Here is a 22,760-nt window from a genome sequence, read left to right on the forward strand (position 1 = left end):
ATCAAAAAGAAGATTGCGAGATAACCTGATTCAAGTGGGAGACATACTGGGTAGCGGTGGTCTCTTTTAATTTAGTGGAGAAAAGCAGAACAAGTAGGAATGGCTGAACTCTAACTCAGGCACAAGTTTTGTGACAGTGAGGGTGATTAGACACTGGACCAAACTACCAAGGAACGTAGTGGATTCTCCACCTTTTGATGTTTTCAGATCAAAACTAGCTGCCTTTCTGGAAGATATGCTTTAGCCAAACACAAATTATGCATAAATGAAACAAATTATTGGGCTCTGCTTAGTTTCCCTTCCTTAATTCCCTTTCCCCCCACTCTTAACTCCAGGCTTTTTTCACATTTTCTTATTCTATTCTTATACCACCCACCATGCCTAATATTTGATTGCCTTTGAGTGATGCATTAAGTGATATGACTAACAGCAGTCACCTGTGTTTCATTGTGTCTCTCTCTCAGATCTCCCCAGGGGGATAATTGTGTTCAATGAAATGTTTCATTTAGGTGGGGTATTGTTTTTATTTTTTGTTTATTAAATGTTCATACTGCTCTGTTGATACTGAAGAAGGCAAGTCAAAAAACTGCCCTTTCCACTTGAAGTAGAAGATGGTGAGGTCTGTGGTGGTCTTTCATTCCTCTGGGAGCTAAGTTCACAGTCCTGAACTGTTCCCTAGGAAAGCGGTCTCCTGCCCAGATAAGCTTTACCCTTAGTGTAGAAAGTTCCATTGTACCAGAGGAGCTGAGCTGTCTGAGTTGTCTGTCTTAAGCGCAGAGCTTTTGGCCATCTTCTTTCTATGCTGGGTCAAGGTTATTGAGTGATTTCAAGATAAGGAGCGAGACCTTGAAGTTGACTCGATAGAAGAGGGAAGTTGTTCCATGTATGACTATGTGCTGAGCTTCCTCCAACTCCACAATCCTCCTTAAGACTCACAGCTTTTTGCTTAATCCTCCATTGTTGATCAGCCATGACTCAGTCTGCTCTCCGCCTCACGCTTTATCCTTTTAGTTGTTTGGTTTATATTTATCCGATCTGGATGGTAAGCAGCTTGGTGAAGTGCAGTGCCCCCATAGTACTTGCATGTGTTGTAAAGCTCTAGTGTGCTGTCCTCTGGTGCTATGTAAGTAACTAAAAGTAATAACATTGTTGTAAAGGTTTCATAAAGCTGGGAAATAGGTGAGCCAATAAAGGACAGCTCACTGGTGAATTGTAGATAAGATAAAATAGGTTTCGATTGTGTAGTGAAAGGAAATAGTCGCAACAGGATTCATGACTTCCAAAACCTTAAAGGATACATTTATTTAATTGTTGTCTACTTTAAATAGTATTTGATCATTCTACACTTGAAATAATAAGACCAAAAGAATAAATAGCACTGGACTGTTTTAAGCACATGCTTAAATCCATCTGTTCAGCAAAACACTTACACACATGACTTCAAAGGGACTTTAACACACACTTACAGTTGGGCACTGTACAAGTGCTTTGCTGAATCAGAGCCTAAGAATATGCACGCTCCTCTCACCCCACCAAATCCTTCTTGTGGTTTCTCTTTAGTTTGCTTTACTATTCTCCTGGGTTGCCACTGTTGTCTGTAAGACAGGACCATACCAGCCAGTACAATACACATTACCAGCCCCACCCTTCTAATAAAACTTAGAGTGAAATGTTGTCTCAGTATGTTGAAATATCAGCATGGAGAAACTCTGAAGAGGGTGGGGTGGGATGACTGCAGAGTCAGGCACACGGTATGTGCAGATTAAACAGGAAGAGTTCAAAATACCTTTACAAGATGTTATTCTCACTTCCCGTGCAAACAGAAAGCAACAAACATTATACCTTTCTTTTGATCCTGCTTATTCCTTCTTTCACAACATTCTTGATCACACTAAATATGAATTAAATGCAAAATGTAAGCACAGAAAAGCCAGACCAGTGCTTTCCAAAGCAAATACAACTTTTCTACTTCCCTCATAGCATAGGTGCTATTTTTATTACTAAACATAGTGTTGTTAGTTGTCTTAGTACATGTCATGTGGTTGTTATAATGGCTGTGTTTTCTGACTTGTGTACCTTTAAGATCTTATTTGAAATTAAACAAATTCAGATACCTGTTTAGAAGTCTTTTGACTTTGGCCAAGAAATGTATTCCATCACCGTAGCTGCAAAATCAAATACCAACTGGCAACATGTGGTCAAACAGAATAAAAGAATTAGGGGAAATGGAACGATTTAGTGCCTGTCTGAGATTAATGGCTGAACTGTTTGAGGAAAGATGGGCCAAACAGGCTAAAACGATTTTAATAAAAAAATCATGGGTATAAGTTTTACTGTATACACATTATAGACAGTGTATGTAAAAATCTACAGTAGGTGCACTTAAGAGTTCACTCCGGTTCTCGCAACATTTCCAGTTCTAGTGGTTGTCCTAAACATCTATTTCCCAAAATAGGGAATAGCTGTGAAATCGTGAGTATCTCTAGGAGCAGAACGAACATTTTAGGTGTTCCCACTGTACTGTAACTAAACTACTCTGAGTCTCAACTCCATTGTTTTCACCTACTTTTTGTCTTGTCAACCTTTCTTTTAATACATTAATAAAATAATTGTATTGCCCTAAATTTTGGTTATCTTTAATAAAAAGTTAGTGACCAAATCTTAACCATAACGTTGTATGAATGCACAAGTAGGATATTTTTACATTTAATTCTTTTTTTCTGTAAAGGAAAAGATTACACAAATGTTACTGCCTTGGAACAGGAGGAAAGAGGTGTATTTGACAATGATTTCAGTGTAATCAGCCAATACTAGCAAATGACATTGCACTCTTTGAGAATAGAAGATACCCACAAATTAGTTCTTGGCTCACTTCTCTTTTTTGTATCCTTGGCCATGCAACTGAAGGCTATCTTAGTGCTTTTCTCCCCAAGCTCTAAGCATGCTCCTGGATTACTTTAACTCATCGCTAGCCAAAGAACAGTTGTTCAGATGTCTTACCATTGTTTTGATTTGGTCATGTATTTGAATAAGGAACTCAAATGGAATTGCTGTAAACCAAGTCAGGTCTCCCACACATCATGCTTTGACCCTGCAACAAATCATTTCTTTTTCTCTTTCTTTCCTCCACTTCATATGACCCACCCCCAGCTCAGGGCTTGGCCGTAAGTCAAAGGCTCAGATTTCTAAAGCTATTTAGATGTTGCTCTGATCCGTGTTGCAAGGCCTAAATGACTTAGATGGCTAAGTTCCATTTTCTAAAGTGACCTAACATCCTAAGTCCCACTGACTTTCAATGATACTGAGGCCTGGACTACACTAGGAATTTACTTGGGTATAACTATGTCTCTCAGGGTGTGAAAAATCCACACACCCCCTCCAAGAGATGCAGTTAAACTGACCTAATCCCCAGTATAGGCTAGGACTAGGTCAACAGGAGAATTCTCCCCTCCACCTAGCTACCATCCCTTGGGGAGATGGATTACCTACGCCAGTGGGAGAAGCCCTCTCAGCAGAGCACTTCACTAAAGTGCTACAGCGGTGCAGTGGTCGATTTAGCAGGTCTAGTGAAGACATGCCACATGGACAGCAGATTGCTCTCCAGTCGACCCCATACTCTACCCCTGATGAGAAGAGTAAGGTAAATTGACTGGAGAGTTTTTCCCGTCGACCACCCATGGTGTAAACCCCGTGGTAACTCAACCTAAGGTATGTCAACTCCAGCTACGTTATTCACATAACTGGAGTTGCGTAGCATAGGTCAACTTACTGTGGTAGTGTAGACATAGCTTAGACTCCTAAGGGCCTAAATCACTTTTTAAAATGTTATATCCTAAATCTGTAATTTAAAATCTGGGTTAAAATCAAGTTTGATATCCAAATGATCTTGGATTATTTCCTACAGAAATAGCCTGGAGCATCCCCAATGGCTTCGCCAGGAGTACTCAGGGAGGAAGCACCAGCAAGGGTATCAAAATCTGGCCTCTTCGGTAAATGCCCAAGTAGAATAATAAATAGCTGGGATCGGATAGCAAAGCCTTCGCTTTCATTGCTGACCACTTGCTCATGCAAGCAGGAGCAGCCCTAGCCAGGTAGCTGACCAGAAAACATTTTTGGTGCTCACCTCCCATCCCCCAAGTGGCTGAATTAAAAAAACCCAACCCAAAAACCAAACCAACAAAACCCACAGCCAGCCAACCCCTGGAGAAAGAAAAAGGCTGAACATTGCAGTGGTCCAGCACCCCCTGGAGTCCCAGGCCTGGTAACCACTATCTCAGAACAACTGGGCAGGGAGAAGTGGGGAGCAGGTGGAGCGATGCTCCATGCCAGCCAATATATCCATCCAGGCACCACAGGGGCAGGAGAATAGGGTTTGGGCAGCTCTTAAAGGGACGTTGCACAGTACGCCTCCACTCTCGAACACAACCAGGGAGCTGCAGAAAATATTGTGCCTCCCTGGTGCAGCCTACCACCTGGTGCTGCCTGTGGAGCATTGTGGTTGTGCACCACCCCCAGTGCAGTGCTGGTGTGGCTAAAAGCCACACTCTCTCCCTCGGTGGAGTTTTGCAACATTTCAATAAGCTGTTCAACCAGTTACTTTCCCCATTATTCACATACTGTTGCTCCATCAGTGGAGTCAGACTCACTCATGCTGGTTCTAAATTTAGCCCAAGAACTTTAAACCACAAATCACTGAGATTCCCCATGAGTTGGGAAGCTAGGAAGCCCTCTGCAGGCCTGATTCTGACTCCACGTGCACCAGTGTAACGCCACTGACGTAAACATAGTTACTCCTGCTTTACACCAGTGTATGTGAGTGCAGCATCAGGCCCTATCTCTCTTAGCCCTGCCCAGGGCGTCAGCTCTAATGGATAAATCAGGAGGAATTATTCCATGTCCAGAAGCTGCCTGGCAAGCACTCTGGCATTTTATTTTCTCTTCTTGAATTCACAAACAAAGTAGATAGCCAAATGGCACTCTGAATCATTCCACTCTCCCGTGCTGAGCATTTCCACACAGTCCTCATGCACAGACACGTCCTTCGGCTCCCCTTCCTTCCAGTTGCTGTAATTCTGCAGTGGGGTGTTGTCCACATACATGAACTGCCCTTCCTTTTCCATATCATTCACCCCAATGAACACGCGGAAGAGGCCGCTCTTGGAGATGTAGTCGGCAATCAGTGCATTGGTTGCCTCATCCTTCGGCATTGCCAGCATCCCCCCTCTGATCCTGCAGTGGGTCATGGCCTCCTTGTAGCTCTTTTCTTCTTGGACAATGTAATAGAATTTCTCATCTGTTTCCCTGATTCCTGCTATTACTTTAGAAAGAAAAACAAACATCCTATTAACGGTCTCTCAAAATGTACACAAGCCTCTCCTTAAACAGAACAACAATGGAAATAGCCCATAAAATGGGGAAATGGGTTTCCCACAACTGAGTTTCTGGTGACAATGATGAAGGCTTGAACAGGGAATGATATTAATGAGGATGGCATGCTTCTTATACAAGTGAGGGCAAGGCATAATGCTCCTCAGTCCTGAATGCCCGGCATCTCCCTTGGCATTTCAGTTCTGGGCCTCTCTGCAGCAGTGGTTCTCAGATCATGTCCTGCCAGATGGACAAACAAGCCTGGGCAGTTAGAGGAGATCATCACATTCGCTTCACTTGTGACTTAATATAGTGCTCCAGAAAGCAAAAGCGAGAACGCTAACAGCATTAGGGCCCTCTCAGTGTAAGTGGAGGCCAATGTTCTGGGTGACTAAAGCTAAGCCTTTGAATTTGGCCCAATTTTCATAGCTGCTGTGTCTCCACAATATCCATGGACTACAAAGGGTGCTGAGGGTGCTCAGCATCTCTAATAATCAGGCCTCTGAGGGTTCAGTCATGTCATACAAGCACTGCCCTGCACTGTGCATAGTGTGGAATCCTACCCAGAGCTCCCAGGTGTGCTGGGGCAGAGTAGCCGCTCTTCTGTCTCTTCAGGGAGTACAGCACATTCCCCAGCTGCATGCTTGGGCAACTCTGACCACAAGCATGCTTCCTCGTTATCCATGCTTACCCCCTTTCGGGGGTCTGGCACCCCAGGTGCACTAGGAAAGAGTGAGCACTGGGACTCCAATTGCACCCAGCTACTGTGCAAGGGCAGAAGGGGCAGGCGGTTTCTCATGTCCTCCTTTTCCCTTGTACACCATGGAGCAGACTGGCACACACTTGTTCCTTGTATAGTCAGGGTAGTCAAAGTGACTATAAAGTGCTATCACCCTGATTGCTGCTCATGTGGAAGTGACTAGCCCAGGTGGCAGGCAGTGGAGAATCGGAGCTGAAGGCCTTTAATTATATTTTTAACATTTTCCAACAAGCAACTTTGTGCTTTCTCCCTGACCACCCCTCAAGCTTGGGCGCAGCTCCTAGTAAATATCTACAAAGTCACCCCATTGTCCTCCTTCAAATCCCACCTTAGCTCTTCTCTGCTGTGATGCCTACTACAGACTCGACAAAGGTTGGGCAGTGGGTGTGCTGTGCCCAGTGACACTCATGGTAGTACCTATCATCTCCTTGGTCCCTGGAGCACCCTTTACCTCTTTGTTTGTATCCCCCTGTTGCTTATAATCTTACACTTAGATAGGAAGCTCTTTGAGGCAGGGACTGTCTCTTTATATACATTTCCACAGTGGCTAGCATAAGGGGGCCATGGCCTCTAGGCAATACCTTAATATAACAATAATAATAATGAATTAAAAGGTGGGAACTGTAAAATAAATGATAATGAAGCTTACCATTTTTGACAAATTTCATGGATGTCTTGAGTCGAGCAACATTAATATCCAGTTGTCCAACAACTTTGCGGTATCTCCCACAGTCACAGACTGTGCCTGGTACAACACAGAAAACACCTGATTCACCAGCTGGGAAGGGCGAGCGGGGATGCATGGTATTGCCTGATCTGCCATGATACTGCTGTCAGACCTTCTAGAAGACTTACTGCTGACTTGTGACAAGCTAGCATCTCTTTATCCCCAGTGCTGCACCCATGGATGATAACACTCTGATTGACCTAACTGGGAGCTGGACTGTGCCTCCTTAACATGGGATTGTAACTTTTCATTGATGTTTTGGTTTAGATTTTTCTCACCCACTTAGATATCTCTGATCTTGAAAAAGAACAGTTCTTTCCTGGGGTAGGGGAGGCCCATCCCAGATGTAGGAGGTTTCACCCCCAGCTGGCTTCCTAGCTCCCCCTACTCTTGCTCCAGAGAGTTGGGGTGGGGAACTTCTATGAGGTCAGAGAAAGGGATGAACATGCCACAGACATGGAACACTCCCCCTTTTCAAGCATAGACTCTTCTCTACCAGGGACATAGAAAAGAGCATGGAGCCCTTAAACTGGAAACTTTTTGGAGGGGGGGATTATGTCAATAAACTGTCTTGTGCACTTATGGTGCAGTAGAAATAATTAACGACCATCACAACTTGAAACCATTGAAGTTTGGGTTGTGTTTGGGCCTGATAATATATGACCTCTGGGGTGCTGTGTATTTTATTTCATTCTTCTGCTACTCCCAGGAAGACGAGGGATGCAGTTAATTTCTCACAAGGATCTTTATGGTTTGCACAGCCTAAGCTGCCATTTAGTTAGAAATCCATATTTTGTTTTAAAAAAAATCTCGATAAAGAAACAGGTTTAAATTAAGGATGAAAAACATTTCATGGATCTCAATTTTTGCTGTGAAACCCCAAACTTACAAAATGTCAGGAAACCCCAGGACCCCAGCAAGTTCAACCACCCTTAGTAGAAAGACACAGTGCAGGAAATGTAGTGATAACCAACATACAGTACCTGCTTTTCCCTTCCCTCCAGACACCCCAGATAAACCTTTGACTCCTTTGTCACCTGAATGAAGAAAAAAAATATGTTCACATGTCTCAGGAGAACATGTTTGAAAAACACGTTGGAAATTTATTTAGTAATGTATTAGCTGTGTGCATTTGGCAGAAGGACACTGATGTGCTGTTCTAGCAGATGTGCCAAATCAAACAATCTATGATTAATTCTGGTGAATGAAAAGAAGGAGAACACTTTGCTAGCTGACTAATTGATAGCTCAGGCTTCTTGTGGGTGGCTGGTGCCTGGTACCCACTCAATTTAAGGGGGAGCTGCACAATGTCCTTTATATAGCTGGATCATGAGATGCTGAAAGCCCTCAGCAAGTCAGTGAGAATTCTCTCAGCATCTTGCAGGACTGAGACCCATACTGCATTGAATTACATCATGTAAAATTAAGATACAGGATAAGGCTGGCTTGACAAAACCCAGTGAATTTCCATGGATGCATTAAGCAATGCACACAGCTGGCAAACGGCTCTCTAGCTGAGGTAGGTAGAGGACCTCATTTCATTTCAGAATGTGATATTTTTTATTATGATTTATTTTATCACAGAAATGTGATATTTTTTATTTTGATTGTGTTTCTCATATTTTGAAAATCATTCAAATGATCCATATCTAAGTGGATGTACTAATACAAAAAGATGAGTGAGCAGCTTTATTTCAAAGTCACTAATAATTATCTGAATCAGAAAACTGCCTGACTTTATTTAAAATTCATTTCAGCGCTCTCTGGTAGATTAAATAGCACCTTTAGTTCAGAGCTCAAACCCTGCTTAATATTAATTCTATCTTGTAGAATTCTACACACCATGTATTTTTACATTATTTCTTTTCCTTCGTATAGTTGTATTTTTTTGGAAGACATCAGGAGCTTACACACATTTTAATTAAATATAACTGACTCCCTTTTGTACAGAGATGGAAATTCTGGAAAATTTCATTAAAGCACCTAATACTCTATAGCGTTAAACCATGAATGGGTTTGGATTTTCTGTTCATATACTGAAGAATATTAATATATCTAGTGTGACAGGGTCGGGCCAGATGGCTACAGGAGAGTAATAGAAGGCAGATATATTAGCCCCAGGCTAAGTAGGTCCCTTTTCCCTGAGTAAGGTAACAGGGAAGGTTCCAGAATAATCAGGAACCTTCTGGAGACAATTAAGACAGACTGATTAGAACACCTGCAGCCAATCAAGAAGCTGCTAGAATCAATTAAGGCAGGCTAATCAGGGCACCTGGGTTTTAAAAAGGAGCTCACTTCAGTTTGTGGTGTGCATGTGAGGAGCTGGGAGCAAGAGGCACTGGGAGCTGAGAGTGAGAATGCGGACTGTTGGAGGACTGAGGTGTACAAGCATTATCAGACACCCCGGGGAAGGTCCTATGGTGAGGATAAAGAAGGTGTTGGGAGGAGGCCATGGGGAAGTAGCCCAGGGAGTTGTAGCTGTCACTGTTCCAGGAGGCACTCTAGACAGCTGCATTCCACAGGGCCCTGGGCTGTAACCCAGAGTAGAGGGCGGGCCCGGATTCCCCCCAAACCTCCCAACTCCAGGTCAGACACAGGAGGAGTCGACCAGGACTGTGAATTCAGAAAAACGGCCAAGCTGAGGGCTGCCGTGAAGCTCCAAGGCGAGCAAATCCGCCAATAAGCGCAAGACCCACCACGGTAGCGCAGGAACTTTGTCACACTAGTAAAAGCTAAATTCTATGGGCAGTTAGTGCCCTTAGGCAAGCCAGGATGCAAACTGGCAGTGCACCAGCTTGCTGTACATCAACACCCCTGTGTGGACACAGCTGTGAAAGTCCCGGGTATGACTGATTATTACCACTTGAAAGCCTAGTACACTAAGCTGCACTCAAGGACTTCCAGTGTTCTGTAGATTCTCACAGTAATTTGCCATGTAGAAACCCAAAATTACATCAATGTAAATACATAACAACACTACTGACTTCTTATCTCATGAAAATCAATAATAGACATTGGCCAACATTTTCAAAAAATGACTCGTGATTTGGGGTACCACAATTCTCGGGTGCTTTATTTGATGCACCTTAAAGGGGCTTAATTTGCAGAGGGTGGATGTTCATTAAAATCAGGCCCCTTTAAAGTGTCTCAGATTAGTCACTTAGAAACGGAGGCACGCAAAAACACCAGTCACTGTTTTGAAGATCTTCGCTGTTGTTTGTAATGGCATAAGGAGCCGTATTAAAGAATCACTTGCTGTGGACAAATTCTTGACAAATGTTGATAATAAAGAATGGGATACTTTGGCATCAGAGCCAGTTCCCCCATTTTCAGAATGACCTTTTCTATTTTTAACCTGGGATGCCAAAAATTCTTTCCCACTGTCTGCCCCCATCATAGATATATGGTAAGTTAGCACAATAAAATACATTCATCTCTTGGTCTGGGTATAACCTCAGTTTTGTGACAGGAAACACCTGGAACACCTAAAGCAATAAACTGAACCCTAATACCAGCAGCAATTTCTTCCATCTGTCTTGAATGGCCTTTGCTTCTGGAAACAGAACCACATTTTTTATTGTTTCCTCATTTTCTTCCAAACAGATGGTATAATTCTTTCTCGACCATCAGAGGCGGTATAAATGTAACAGTCACTATGCTAGACAAACAGCTGGACTGAGTTAAAAAGTTGGGGTCAGATTTTCAAAGATATGTAGATATTTAAGGATGCAAGTAGGCACCTAGTGGGATTTTCAAAAGCATCTTAGCAAGTTATTGAAATCAGTGGGAGTTAGGCACCTTACATGTTTAGGTGCTTTTGAAAATCCACTAGGTACCTACTTGCATCCTTAAATATCTACGTATCTTTGAAAATCTGTCCCTGGGGTCAAATTCTGCAAATGCTGTATAAATCTGGAGTAATTCCACTGAAGTCAATGGGACAGAGGAGATCTAAGCCACTTTTCTGCTTCCTTAATTTTGTCTAGGAGCCTAAGGGCCAACTGTTCTCAATTACGTGGTCTACATCAGTCAGCTAGGGACCACTCCTTCCGCTACCCATCTCCTGCCTGATCCTACTCTTGGGAGCATACTGTAGCTTTACACCAACTGCGTATTCCCCCTGTGTCAGGAGAGTCCCCAGCAGAGGTCTAAAGCAGCTCTCCATTCTCTTTGCGCAGCTCTCTTTATTCAGCCATGTCTCCCATTGAAGCCAATAGGAATTGATGTTCAAAAAGGCTGTAGGTTGAGACTCAGTAATGCAAAGCCAAAAGTTAGACTTGGCTTTTTTTCTTATTTGCCTGCAAAGTCCATATAGTTCTTTCAGATTATTTAAACAAATGTTTCGGTGTTCTTTTGTCTTAAAAACGAACACAAACAGTGCTAGTGCCCAGGAATCACACACTAATATAAAGCTGAGTACACAGGCGTTGCATTTCATGTTTGGTTGTTACAAGCCGTAGTAAAAATTAAACCACACAGCACATCAGGCAGTCGTGTAGCTGTATCAAATTTCCATTCCGCTGTAATAAAAGTGTCGTTCCTTTTCCTCCTGCCTAAGAGGAAGTTAAACCAAACAATACAAATAAAGAGGGCACATGTTTATTGATGTATTTATACAGTAACTTATAATTGTTTGTGTATAGTTTGTAGATGTGACTGAAATAACAGTCTTCCACAACTAGATTTCTACTGAAGCAACTAGGAAAACTGAGGGCCTCTTCTGACAGGTCAGACAGGTGTAGTTATATTCTACCTTGATATACAGGGGACAGGCTCTCAGACTAAGGAATTGGTGTCAGAACATGAGTCCTAAAATCACTGCCAAATCTAGGTCTCCTGCAAGGAGCTTGCCCATTGCACACCAACGTGGTTAGTTAGCTCCAGATATTAGGCATGAATAATAAGCAGCAGAATATTGACTCATGATCCTTGGCTTTGAAAGCAAGGAGGTAAAATCCTGGCCTCATTGCAGTCGATGGGAGTTTTGCCATATTGAAGCCAGGATTTCAGCCTGTGCTTTTTATTTTGTAATCTAAAAGAGATCAGCTTTCTTAGTTTAGCTAGAACATACACACACCAGACTGTATCATGATCCCCAATTTGCTTATGTAAATATATTTGGGGAAAATAAACCAGACATTATTTGAAGCTGAATTATTTTTACCTAATAGCTGTAATTCTTAAAAACATACAAATCATGTCATAATTGAATATGTACCTTTACAAAAAAAAAACAAAACAAAACATGAAACAATAAATTACCTTTGCCACCAATTGGGCCAATTTTCCCAGTCATTCCCTGATCCCCACTATCCCCCACTGCTCCTTTGTTTCCTGAAAAGGAAAGCAATGAAAAGAAGATGAATGGTTCAACCCATCCAGAGGACACTGTTTAACTCTTTAGATGATTTGTTACTTTTTGAAGGTGTGCAAGTGCAATCAAGCAATGTGTGTTACCGGGCCTCTTCTGGGCCGATCCACAGGGAATATGAGTCTGTGACATAGCAGCTCATGCCGTTAGCTTTGGAGGTCCCGCAATGTGCTGGCCAAAAATTAAGCTCTCTATCCTTGTCAGTCTCTGTAATTGATAAGTTCTTAGCAGGCATCAGAAATGTAACTTTCATGCTGGAAAAAAAAGATTTAAACAAGATTCCCATTGATTTTATGCAGAGGATCTCCTATCTTTCCCCCTCCTGCTCAGTCTCCCTGGCCCAGAATTTTAAATGTATTTAGGGATTTGTCTGCTCAGCACTGCAAGGCCTGTGTCTGGAGGTATTAGGACAACTACTAATGGATGGTTCTGACCCCCTGTACTATGGACTAAACAGCATGACATTTCAGAACTGTTATATTAAAACTCTCAATTGACATACCCAGAGGCATCATCTTTTATATTGAAAATACAGATTAAAAGCCATTTTAGTTATTCGTATATTAATTATGCTACAGAGCTAATCCATAGCCAATAGCTCAGTGATTCTCAAACTATGGGTCGGGACCCCAAAGTGTGTCATGACGCTGTTTTAATGGGGTCACCAGGGATGGTATTAGACTTGCTGGGGCCCGGGACCAAAGCTGAAGCTTGAGCCCCAGTGCCTGGGGCCAAAGCCCAAGGGCTTCAGCCCTGGGCAGCAAGGCTCAGGCTACTGACCCCCTGCCTGGGGCTGAAGTCCTCGGGCTTCGGCTTTGGCCCCCCTGCCTGGGGTGACAGGCCTCTGGTGGGCTCAGGCTTCGGTCCCCACTCCTAGGGTCATGTAGTAATTTTTGTCAGAAGGGGATCACAGTGCAGTGAAGTTTGAGAACCCCTGTCAAGTATTTTTTTTTACTTCTTTTACCGGACCAAATTCTGAAGTCCTTACTTGTGATAAAAGTCAGGATTGCCAAATGTGGCCCAGTGTTTTCGCTGAATGTCACTACAGGATTTTTCCGATGGTAATACGCACCTTTATACTTGCCATTGTTTTATGTTGCAAATTGGCTGGCTAAATTATGAGCTCCTAGTTTTCTGGGCTCTGCATCTGCACATATGACTTTAATGCCACAAAAACATTTAATAAACACACTTGTTAACTAATCCCTTTCCTTCTACTCTGCTCCAGTCACTATTTTATGATTTGAAGCAATGTCATGCATGGTCCTATGTAGCCCATGTATATACAGAATTAGAGGATCTATTCATTATAACAGCTAGTAAATAAAATTTTAAAAAATATTCTAGCTATAAAATGTAAAACAATGCTATGGATTAGCACCCTGAAATACTTAGCCCATTGCCAGATGGGAGAATGAACATGTGTATGCATCAGTATTGCAAAAACAGCTGGTTAAAGTATGAGATGGGACACCCAAATAAGCTTTACTCTAAATCTGTAATTAGCAGTACTTATCTCTGCCTCTGAATGCTGTTGTACTGTTCATTATCCAAGGAGGGGGTGTGTCTAATACAGCAGAGTGCTGAGAGTCCTTGGCTCTAGTCCCAGTTGAGACAGCGACTTGCTGTTTGACCGTAGGTAATTCACCTAGTCTCTCTGGCCCAGATCCTTACAGATATTTAGGCTCCTACCTTCCATTGATTTCAATGGATGGGAGCAGCCTAAATACTATTGAGATATGGGCCTCTATGCATCAGTGCTCATCTGTAAATTTGAAAATTCCACAGATATTGGCTTCTGTTGAGATAAATGTCAAGATTTATTGACCTAGAGGCAACTCTTAGCCTAGATTTCACCCAAGGCGGTATTTGACTCAAGGGACAATAAAACCTTGATGTATGTTGAAATATGAAGTCAGGCTATGTATTGTTACATGTGGCTTTGAATGTTCCTAATCAGAGCTAAATGGAAATCCCTCCATCATAGCCATACATTTCAGACATGTTGCAGTTTTTCCTCTCGTTCACATTCTGAAGAGGAGATTAAATTAGGGCCCAGGTTACTTTTGATGAACTAGCCGTGAGGCCAAGATGTGCATATGTGATCTGATCGGCTAACAATCTTCCACACGCGTCAGTCACGATGAACTGCCGCAATAGAAGGAAGTCAGCAATAGAAACTTATTGGCCTGTCACACAACTGTTTTCAGTCAATCATGAGTTGTGACTTTCTTATGGTATAACACAGTAATAGTAATACCCATATTAATAGTAATTCTGGCATGTTGTTAGCCTTAATCAATTCATGTTTAGAAAATATTCTGAGATCTCTTGGTACAGCATCAGTCCAAGGTATTAAGCATTATCATTACTAGCAATTGGCATATTGTTCTGTTTTATTTGTATTAATATCCTTATATTAATACTGTCAAAACTACCACACGTACCTCTTGGTCCTTTGGGGCCTACTTTTCCATGTTTTCCAACCTCCCCTTGATCTCCTTTTTCACCGTCATCCCCTTAAAAAGCATAAAATAAAACATCATACTCCAGCTCACACAGTCCAATAAACATTACCATGTGTTTCTCCAAAAGTAAAATTGACTGTCTGATGCTACTGGCTTCTTTAGTTGTCATTCTGAAGGTACAGTGGATATATATGGGACAAACTTCAGAGGAGAGCAGGTCCAGCCAGTGTCTGACCGGCTTCTGGAAATGCTGCAATACGTTTTGCTTTGAAAAAACCTTCCCACCATAACAATGACATTCACATTCCCTTCTGCCTCTAAACCCTCCCCACCCAAAAAACAAAATAAAGGCCTATCCCAAACAGAGCTGTGACTCCAAAAAGGTAGAAATACCACAGTGCACTAGGGCCTTTGCTGTTTCTATTGATTTTATGTGGAAGGCATTCAGATACTGTTGTGATGGACAGCAGGATAAGACCTTCAGGTAGATAGATTGATAGCTGTAGAAATTGGAATAAAGCAAACCGTAGATCCCAGTAAGTCAACCCATCAACCCTCAGCAGGTGCTGTATCTGTGTCTGAATATAAAATTTGTGTTTTGCAAATACTCCCACACATGCCTCTGAAATTTGTCTGTAGGGAAAGTCCATAGCAGTAAGTTCCTTGAACTTTACTTCCGTAGCACATAGATACCCCAAGTAAGACCAGGGTCCCTGTCAACGTTCCTTCCCAACTCTGAACTCTAGGGTACAGATGTGGGGACCTGCATGAAAGATCCCCTAAGCTTATTCTTACCAGCTTAGGTTAAACGCTGCAACCACCAAAGTGTCTAACAATAATAACAGGGGAAGTGACCACTTGGAAATGTCTCCCCCCAAAAAAATCCCCCCAAGCACTACACCCCCTTTCCTGGGGAAGGCTTGATAAAAATCCTCACTAATTTGCATAGGTGAACACAGACCCAAACCCTTGGATCTTAAGGACAATGAAAAGCAATCAGGTTCTTAAAAGAAGAATTTTAATTAAAGAAAAAGTAAAAGAATCACCTCTGTAAAATCAGGATGGTAAATACCTTACAGGGTAATCAGATTCGAAACACAGAGAATCCCTCTAGGCAAAACCTTAAGTTACAAAAAGACACAAAAACAGGAATATACATTCCATTCAGCACAGCTTATTTTATCAGCCATTTAAACAAAACAGAATCTAAAGCATATCTAACTAGATTGCTTACTGAGTTTTTACAGGAGTTCTGACCTGCATTCCTGCTCTGGTCCTGGCAAAAGCATCACACAGACAGAGAGAACCTTTGTTTCTCCCCTCCCCCGCAGCTTTGAAAGTATCTTGTCTTCTCATTGGTCATTTTGGTCAGGTGCCAGCGAGGTTATCTTAGCTTCTTAACCCTTTACAGGTGAAAGGGTTTTTCCTCTGGCCAGGAGGGATTTAAAGGTGTTTACCCTTCCCTTTATATTTATGACAGCTTCATTGCACACATGGTGCTTTACATACAGTAGTAAGAGACAGCCTTGCAGGAAAGCATTTACACTCTTAGTAGACAAGGCAGACAAATGGTGGCAGAAATAATCTCACTTTACAGATGGAAACCAGAGGCACCGGATAATTGAATTGCTCAAGGTCACACAAAAAGTCTGGGGCAGAAGTAGGCCTTGAACCCAGATCTCCTGAGGCTCAGTCTGGAGCAGCAAAAAAACCAATAACACTAAACTAAAACAACAACCAAAAACTTCTCCTCTGATGTACACAGCTACATATCGCAGCAAATAGAGAAAAATGGAGTCTGCCTTGTCAGTGATAGGGAGGTCAATAATACAACCAGCAAGTGAGCCAAATGAAAATGTGGGAAATAAGCTGGGAAGTTGGGCCCTGCTCTGATCTCATATCATTTGTTTCTGAACTATACCTGATGGTGCCAAAAGAGAAATGAAGTTTGCACTTTCTTTATATGAGGCAGGTTTTTAGATTTGGTTCTGTGAATAAACTAGTGATATGCAATTGAGACCAGCTTTGACAGGATTCATGTCAAGCTTTGGGACTCTGGTGATTTATGCCAGCAGCCAGACCAGCGCTCATTAGCTCAAAATAAGGAAAATAAAGGTTGAGTGTCAAGCTGAGATTAAAGCGAGAACATCTGCTAGAGGGAGGGACGAGAACTCCTCGGGATAAACAGCCTGGGAGGAAATATGGCTGAGGAACGTGCTAAACTGTCAGTGACTGCAGTCAGTAAGTACAGTCCCTGCCCATGGATTTGTTTAAGTTAATTAATTGCTTAGGTAGCAGAATGAAGACAAACCTCAACTCACTCCTAAAGGTGGCTTTGCACAAGAGCCTGCCATGCATATGCTGGATGGGGATTATGCTCACTTACATAAACATTGTTTTGGATTTTTAAAACTGATTGTCACAAAACAAATACAGAAATTCCATGGCTTTCAATTAGCAAATAAGGGACCATTGAAGAACCTTTATCTTGAAGATCTCTGCAGTGATTCTGCAAAGGTGCTTCATAAAGCCAATACAGATACAGGTTGGGAAGCTAGGCCCTTTAGAGATCCAGATCAGCCTTTGGGTCCAGCCCTGGACTTAGTGGGAATGTTGGCATTATTTGTATTATGGCAGTGTCTAGGGGCCATCAGTCAAGCATCACGGCCCCACTGCACTAGCCACTGTGCACGCATAATAAAAGATGGTCGCTGCTCCGTAGAATGTATGTCATTGTCAGGTACTTTCCCCTAGTCCTCCCAAAGAGTGATAAAAGCTGCAATGGTTCCTTCTGTATCAGAGTACCTAATGAGCAGCATGCATTCAGAGTTCTGGGCTGTCAATGGTTTAACTGTGATCTTGTGTGAGGCACTTGACTGAGAGTTGCCAGCAACTCATTGTATGATTAGAGATGAGTCAGTTCACTAAACTGTGCCTCAGTTTCCCTCTCTAGAAAATGGGGAAATGCTACTTGCCTGCCTTTGTAAAGAGCTTTGAGATTATAACGGTTGAATATTAATTCTGATTACTTTCCATACCATTCCCCCTGTTAATTAACTCGTAGATGGGCTGTTGTGAAGCAAGGAAAGCCTGGACGAGGAAGTAAGGACAAGCAGAGTGAGGTACTATCTTTTACTGGACTAACTTCTGTTGGAGAGAGAAACAAGATTTTGAGCCACACAGAGCTCTTCTTCAGGTCTGGGAAAGGAACTCCCAGCGTCACAACAAAATGCAAGGTCAAACAGATTGTTTAGCATAATAAGTAGTTAACACATATTGTAAGGGACCATTCAATGGAGAGTGGCTCTGCAGTCATAGGCCAAAACAAGGGGCTTAGTGGGTTACAGATTGTTGTACTAAGCCATAAATCCAGTGTCTCTGTTCAGTCCATGGTTTTTAGTATCTAGCAGAGTTACGAATTTAAGTCCCCTGCTTCCCCCCGCTCCTCTTTTGAAAGTATTTGCAAAAAGAACAGGAGTACTTGTGGCGGTTTCCTTTTGAAATGTGAAGTCTTAAGTGATGCTGCCCTCTTGTGGTTTGTTACTTGTGTTGGAAGGACTAGGATGGATGCATTTCTTTAAATGAGCAAGTCCCTCATCATCTCTTGTGATTTAATATGTACAGGCCACCTGCATCTTTTTATCCCCTTACCTTCTTTCAGCCTGTACATTGCAAATGATATTTATGTTCACATCAGAGAGGGGCTTGAATCACAACTCTGGATTGAGATCAGAACATCCTATGACATGCATCCGACGAAGTGGGTATTCACCCACGAAAGCTCATGCTCCAATACTTCTGTTAATCTATAAGGTGCCACAGGACTCTTTGCCGCTTTAACATCCCACTGCTTTTCTTTGTACAGTACATGTTGCTTTACAGAAAAAGAAGACTGAGTCTTTGCCCCGAGGAGCTTACAGGCTAAGGCCTACATTCTGAGCTGCTCTTGGTGGTATTTGGGGTGGAGGCAAAGGTGGCTGTGTAGTAGGTTCAGTTTTATCACAATTAACCAATTGTCTCCTTAAACTACAGTTGCCCAGAGGTGACTTTCTTCTACCCCTATGTGTTGGCACTTCAGTGCATCAAACTGAAGCACAGTTATGTCTTCTGTACCCTTTTGGTATTCCACCAAATTGATCCACTTGCCATGTGTCACTAATTTAAAATACAAAGCTATTAAAATGAACATACTGAACAGGAAGTTGCTAAGCTTTCTTGCATTTGTGTGAACCAGGAGAGCAAAAGCTACAAAAAAGCACTTAGAGACCTTTAACAACCATCACATCACCTCTTCTTGTAACTGACAAGGAATGAGGTAAAAAACAAAACAGTCCCAAGAAAGTGGCTTGAGCATTACCAATCAGTAGAACCTTTGTGCAATTTAAAGGGGCACTGCCAATATAGAAAACAACAGTTAAAGAGAAAAAAATATCATTTTATTGTTCTCCTCTCACTCCTATCCCATTCCCAGTTAGTAGATAGAAGCCCAGTTATACCCATTCAGAGTTTAAAGAACTCCTAGTGTATACCCATTGACTTCAGTAGAGTTACTGCTGATTAGGACTGGCTGGAAAACAATCATCCTAGTTTGCAAAGAATTTCAAAGTTTCTGAAAGTTTTGTTTGTTCCACATCAGGATGAAATGGACACAGCAGGAAATGTGTTTGAGGAGGTGAGAACACCCCTTCCCCCCACCAAGAAAACCCGTTGCACAAAAAAGAGAGAAACACCCGCTCCATTTCTTGAATAGCCAATAACTCACTTCAAGTCCCTGCTTTCATCCCAGGCAAGCTAACCCATCAGGCTATACCATCTGTTTTTCTCAGATTGGAGCTGTTCATTTTGAATACATGATTACATCCCATGGGGCTGTAGAGACTGGAACCTGGGTTTCCCCACAGCATAGATGAGGGTCCGAGCCCTTGGGCTACAGTGTAGGTGATCACTTTTGCTCTCGCCCCACCCCCCCATATTTAATTAGCTATACAATGGCACAGCTCCCACAGGAGAGATTGCCTCAATAGCCCTGTGGATGGGGACTTACCAGCAATGAGGGAGACTCAGGATGAAGATCTGGCTCCAAATCAGGTGCTAGGTCTCCCACATGCCAAGTGAGGCCCTAACTGGGCTATTCCCGTCTCTGGCTCTTTGGTTCCACCTGGAGAAACCTGTTTCAACAAATTGGTATTTTCCAAACAAAAATTCCTGACCAGCTTTACTCCTGATTTCCATGAGGATTGATAGGCCAGATCCTTAGTTAGTGTTGACTTTAATAGAGCTATGCTGAGAACCTGGGCCTCTGGGTGGGATATTTTGGTAAATAACAGAAAAAACATTTACACATTGGGCCCAATTCTCTTCTTATTTACATGTGTTTTACACAGGTGTAACTCTTGGCCTAATTCTCCTGTCACTGCCCTCATAATGTTACTCCACAGACTCATGATTTACATTGGTCTGCATGGGGAGTCAAACTAATGTTGTTACACTGATGTAAAACCAGTGTAAGTGATAAGAGAATCCAGCCCTTCATGTTCTGAGTTTATATATATCACCTCGCTCAGGTAGATATTCTGTTAAAAGAATGCACATATACTACATGCAGAGTACAGCAGAAAGAAAGAGAGCTCTCAAGATTCCAAATACGTACGAAATTGGATGAAAGTAACTTCTGAAATTATAGGGTTTTTTAGCTCAAACATATGAGGCGCTGACAGGGAACACGGGTTAGAACAGCCTATGGGATGTGGTAAGGTCATTTATATATTCAGCAGGAAAAGTGAACAGTGGCAGGTCTGGTTTCTGACAGAGTTTGAGATTTTCCAGAAAGAGAATTGTGTAAGCTCAGGAAGTAAAGCTGAGAGATGGACAGCAGTACCGGAGACCACAGTAAATGTTACTTTGAAGCACTGACCCATGTCAGAGAGTTTACAAGCAACATTTGTCAGAATAATTAAAGGAAAACATTAAAATATATATTATATATATTGCTAGAGGGAAACTCCCTGTATCCTTCAGATTTCATTCCAGTCCAGATTCTCATCCTGGCCCTAATCCAACTCCCTTTGAAGTTCCTGGAAAGACTCCCATGGACTTTATAGGACTTGGACTGAGACCTTAGGGAGCTGGCATGGTCTAGGGCCAGGTCTTCAGAAATACTGAGCACCTCCACCTCCAAAAGAAGTCAATAGCAGCTGTGCAGTGCACTTTTGAAAAATCAGGCCCCCAGTGCTTATAGACTGAGACTAGGGGTATTGCACATGAACTCCAGGCTCTGACTCAGGTTTTAGCCCAACCCCCTCTTGTGTCCACAGACAAATAGTCTGAGTCAGGTCATCAAGCACTCAGGACCTGGGTCCTAGGATCTTGCCAGGAGGCTGGGTCAGAGCTCATGTCCCTCTGTGACTCAGGACCAAGCCCTGTCATTTTGCAGGGTGGGCATAGTGCAAGCCACAGACCCGAGTCCAAAGGTCTGCTTAGTGCAGTATAGATGCATTAGCACAGATGTGAGACCAAGGTCCAGTAACTGTAAACCTATGTTTACAATGCAGGGTGGATGCTCAAGCATGGGTTTGGAAACACTAAGTCCACAAGCCCAGGTCCCAGAGACCCAGGAGTGTAGACATACACTTTAACTCAAAAGATCTAGGTTCTATTTCTGATTTTACCCTGAATCACTATTTGATCTTGGTTAATTCTCCTGGCCAGATTCTGGTCTCATTTGCAGTGGGGTAGTCAACAAGTTCTGAATTTGGCCCTTACTGCCCTAGCTACCCTGGGTGTACAATGCTGATAAATGTTAACTTTGTAAAGTGTTTAGAGATCCTCGGATGAAAAGCTCTAGAGAAATGCGATGTATTATTTAAACATGATTTGACACATTAAAACATTGACATTAGTTCGTTTTTGCCCAGATACCAGGTGACAAGATGCTTTAGAAATATGAAAACCTAGGCAGATCTATATCGTTATGTGTTTCTGTACAGTAAAAGCAACCAACAGTGCGGTTTATGGTGTTCTCTAGTACTGCTGCCCATGTCATCCTAAGTAATTGTGTTTACACAAATCTGCTTCTGGAAAATCTCAGTCTCTGTCAGAAACCAGGCCTGCCGCTGTCCTACCAAGGTAATAAGAGACAAAGTTGGGTAAGTAGTAGAAGTAGGGTCATGAAGGCAAGGAGAAGAAACTTGCACCTGATATGCTGGAAAAGGGGAACTAGTAGAGGGTTCAAAGAGGAGTTTATGTAATCAGATTGGCATAAAATTTGATTTTAGTGGCCTAATTTTATGTGGCCTAATTTTAATTTTAAGCTTATAACCATCAAGATGGGAGAGTATAAGGGCCTCGGTGAGAATTGTAACGGTCTGGACAGAAAGAAAAGGTCAGGTCTTTGAGGAAGAAGTGATAGGATTTGGATGTGAGAGGCATGGGAAAGGAAGGAGACCAAGATTACCCCTGGTATCATGATGCATTTAACAGTGACAGAGAATGAGGGGAAATGAGAGGAGGGTTTCAAAGAAAGGCCAGGAGTTCACTTTTGGCCAGGTTAGGTTTAAGTTGATGGTGCGACATCCAGACTGAGATATGGGACTGGATAGAGTGAGACATCCCAGAAATGGGGAACAAGATTTATGAGGCCTCAGTTCAGAGATAGTAACTAAAGCTGTATGAAAGGATGGTATCACCCTGAGAGGGTGTGCAGGGAAAAAAGGAAGAGGCCAAGGATGGAAACTTGTGAGACAGCCAAGGAAAGTACAAAAGGGAAGGGAACACTGAAGGAACCATCGGACACAAGGCAACCAAGAGAGGTCATGATTGTAAAAACTAAGGGAGGCTTAAAGTTCCCTAAACATCCCTTGGTGATGGTGTGGGGTGTGAGAGAACAGGCTATTGTGAAAGAAAGAAAGAAAGAAAGAAAGAAAGAAAGAAAGAAAGAAAGAAAGAAAGAAAGAAGCAGCAGAAGCGATCCCAGAAGGTTTCTGTGGAATTTTTTTGGCTCAATGTGTCCTAGTAGTTTAGACTTGATTAATACAGATGCTGTCTGGGAAATGTCAGTGACTTTATCTC

The 22,760-nt window shown here is 42.4% G+C and overlaps 2 protein-coding genes across 2 annotated transcripts in view; one reads left to right on the forward strand and one right to left on the reverse strand.

The window, feature by feature from the left end:
- Nucleotides 1–1,273: 1,273 nt before the first annotated feature.
- Nucleotides 1,274–22,760, reverse strand: part of COLEC10 (collectin subfamily member 10) — a 35,471-nt gene continuing 13,984 nt past the window's right edge. The window contains exons 3-7 of the mRNA XM_048841543.2: nt 14,673–14,744; nt 12,117–12,188; nt 7,838–7,891; nt 6,777–6,872; nt 1,274–5,317 (exon numbers count right to left, since the gene is read on the reverse strand). Coding sequence (XP_048697500.1) covers nt 4,929–5,317; nt 6,777–6,872; nt 7,838–7,891; nt 12,117–12,188; nt 14,673–14,744 — 683 coding nt within the window. The 3' untranslated portion in view covers nt 1,274–4,928. The remainder of the gene's footprint in view (nt 5,318–6,776; nt 6,873–7,837; nt 7,892–12,116; nt 12,189–14,672; nt 14,745–22,760) is intronic.
- Nucleotides 8,228–22,760, forward strand: part of TNFRSF11B (TNF receptor superfamily member 11b) — a 116,183-nt gene continuing 101,650 nt past the window's right edge. The window contains exon 1 of the mRNA XM_048841538.2: nt 8,228–8,373. The gene's annotated coding sequence lies outside the window, so the exon portion shown is untranslated. The remainder of the gene's footprint in view (nt 8,374–22,760) is intronic.

This window comes from Caretta caretta, chromosome 2 (assembly GCF_965140235.1).
Source record: "Caretta caretta isolate rCarCar2 chromosome 2, rCarCar1.hap1, whole genome shotgun sequence".
NCBI classification, from domain to species: Eukaryota; Metazoa; Chordata; order Testudines; family Cheloniidae; genus Caretta; species Caretta caretta.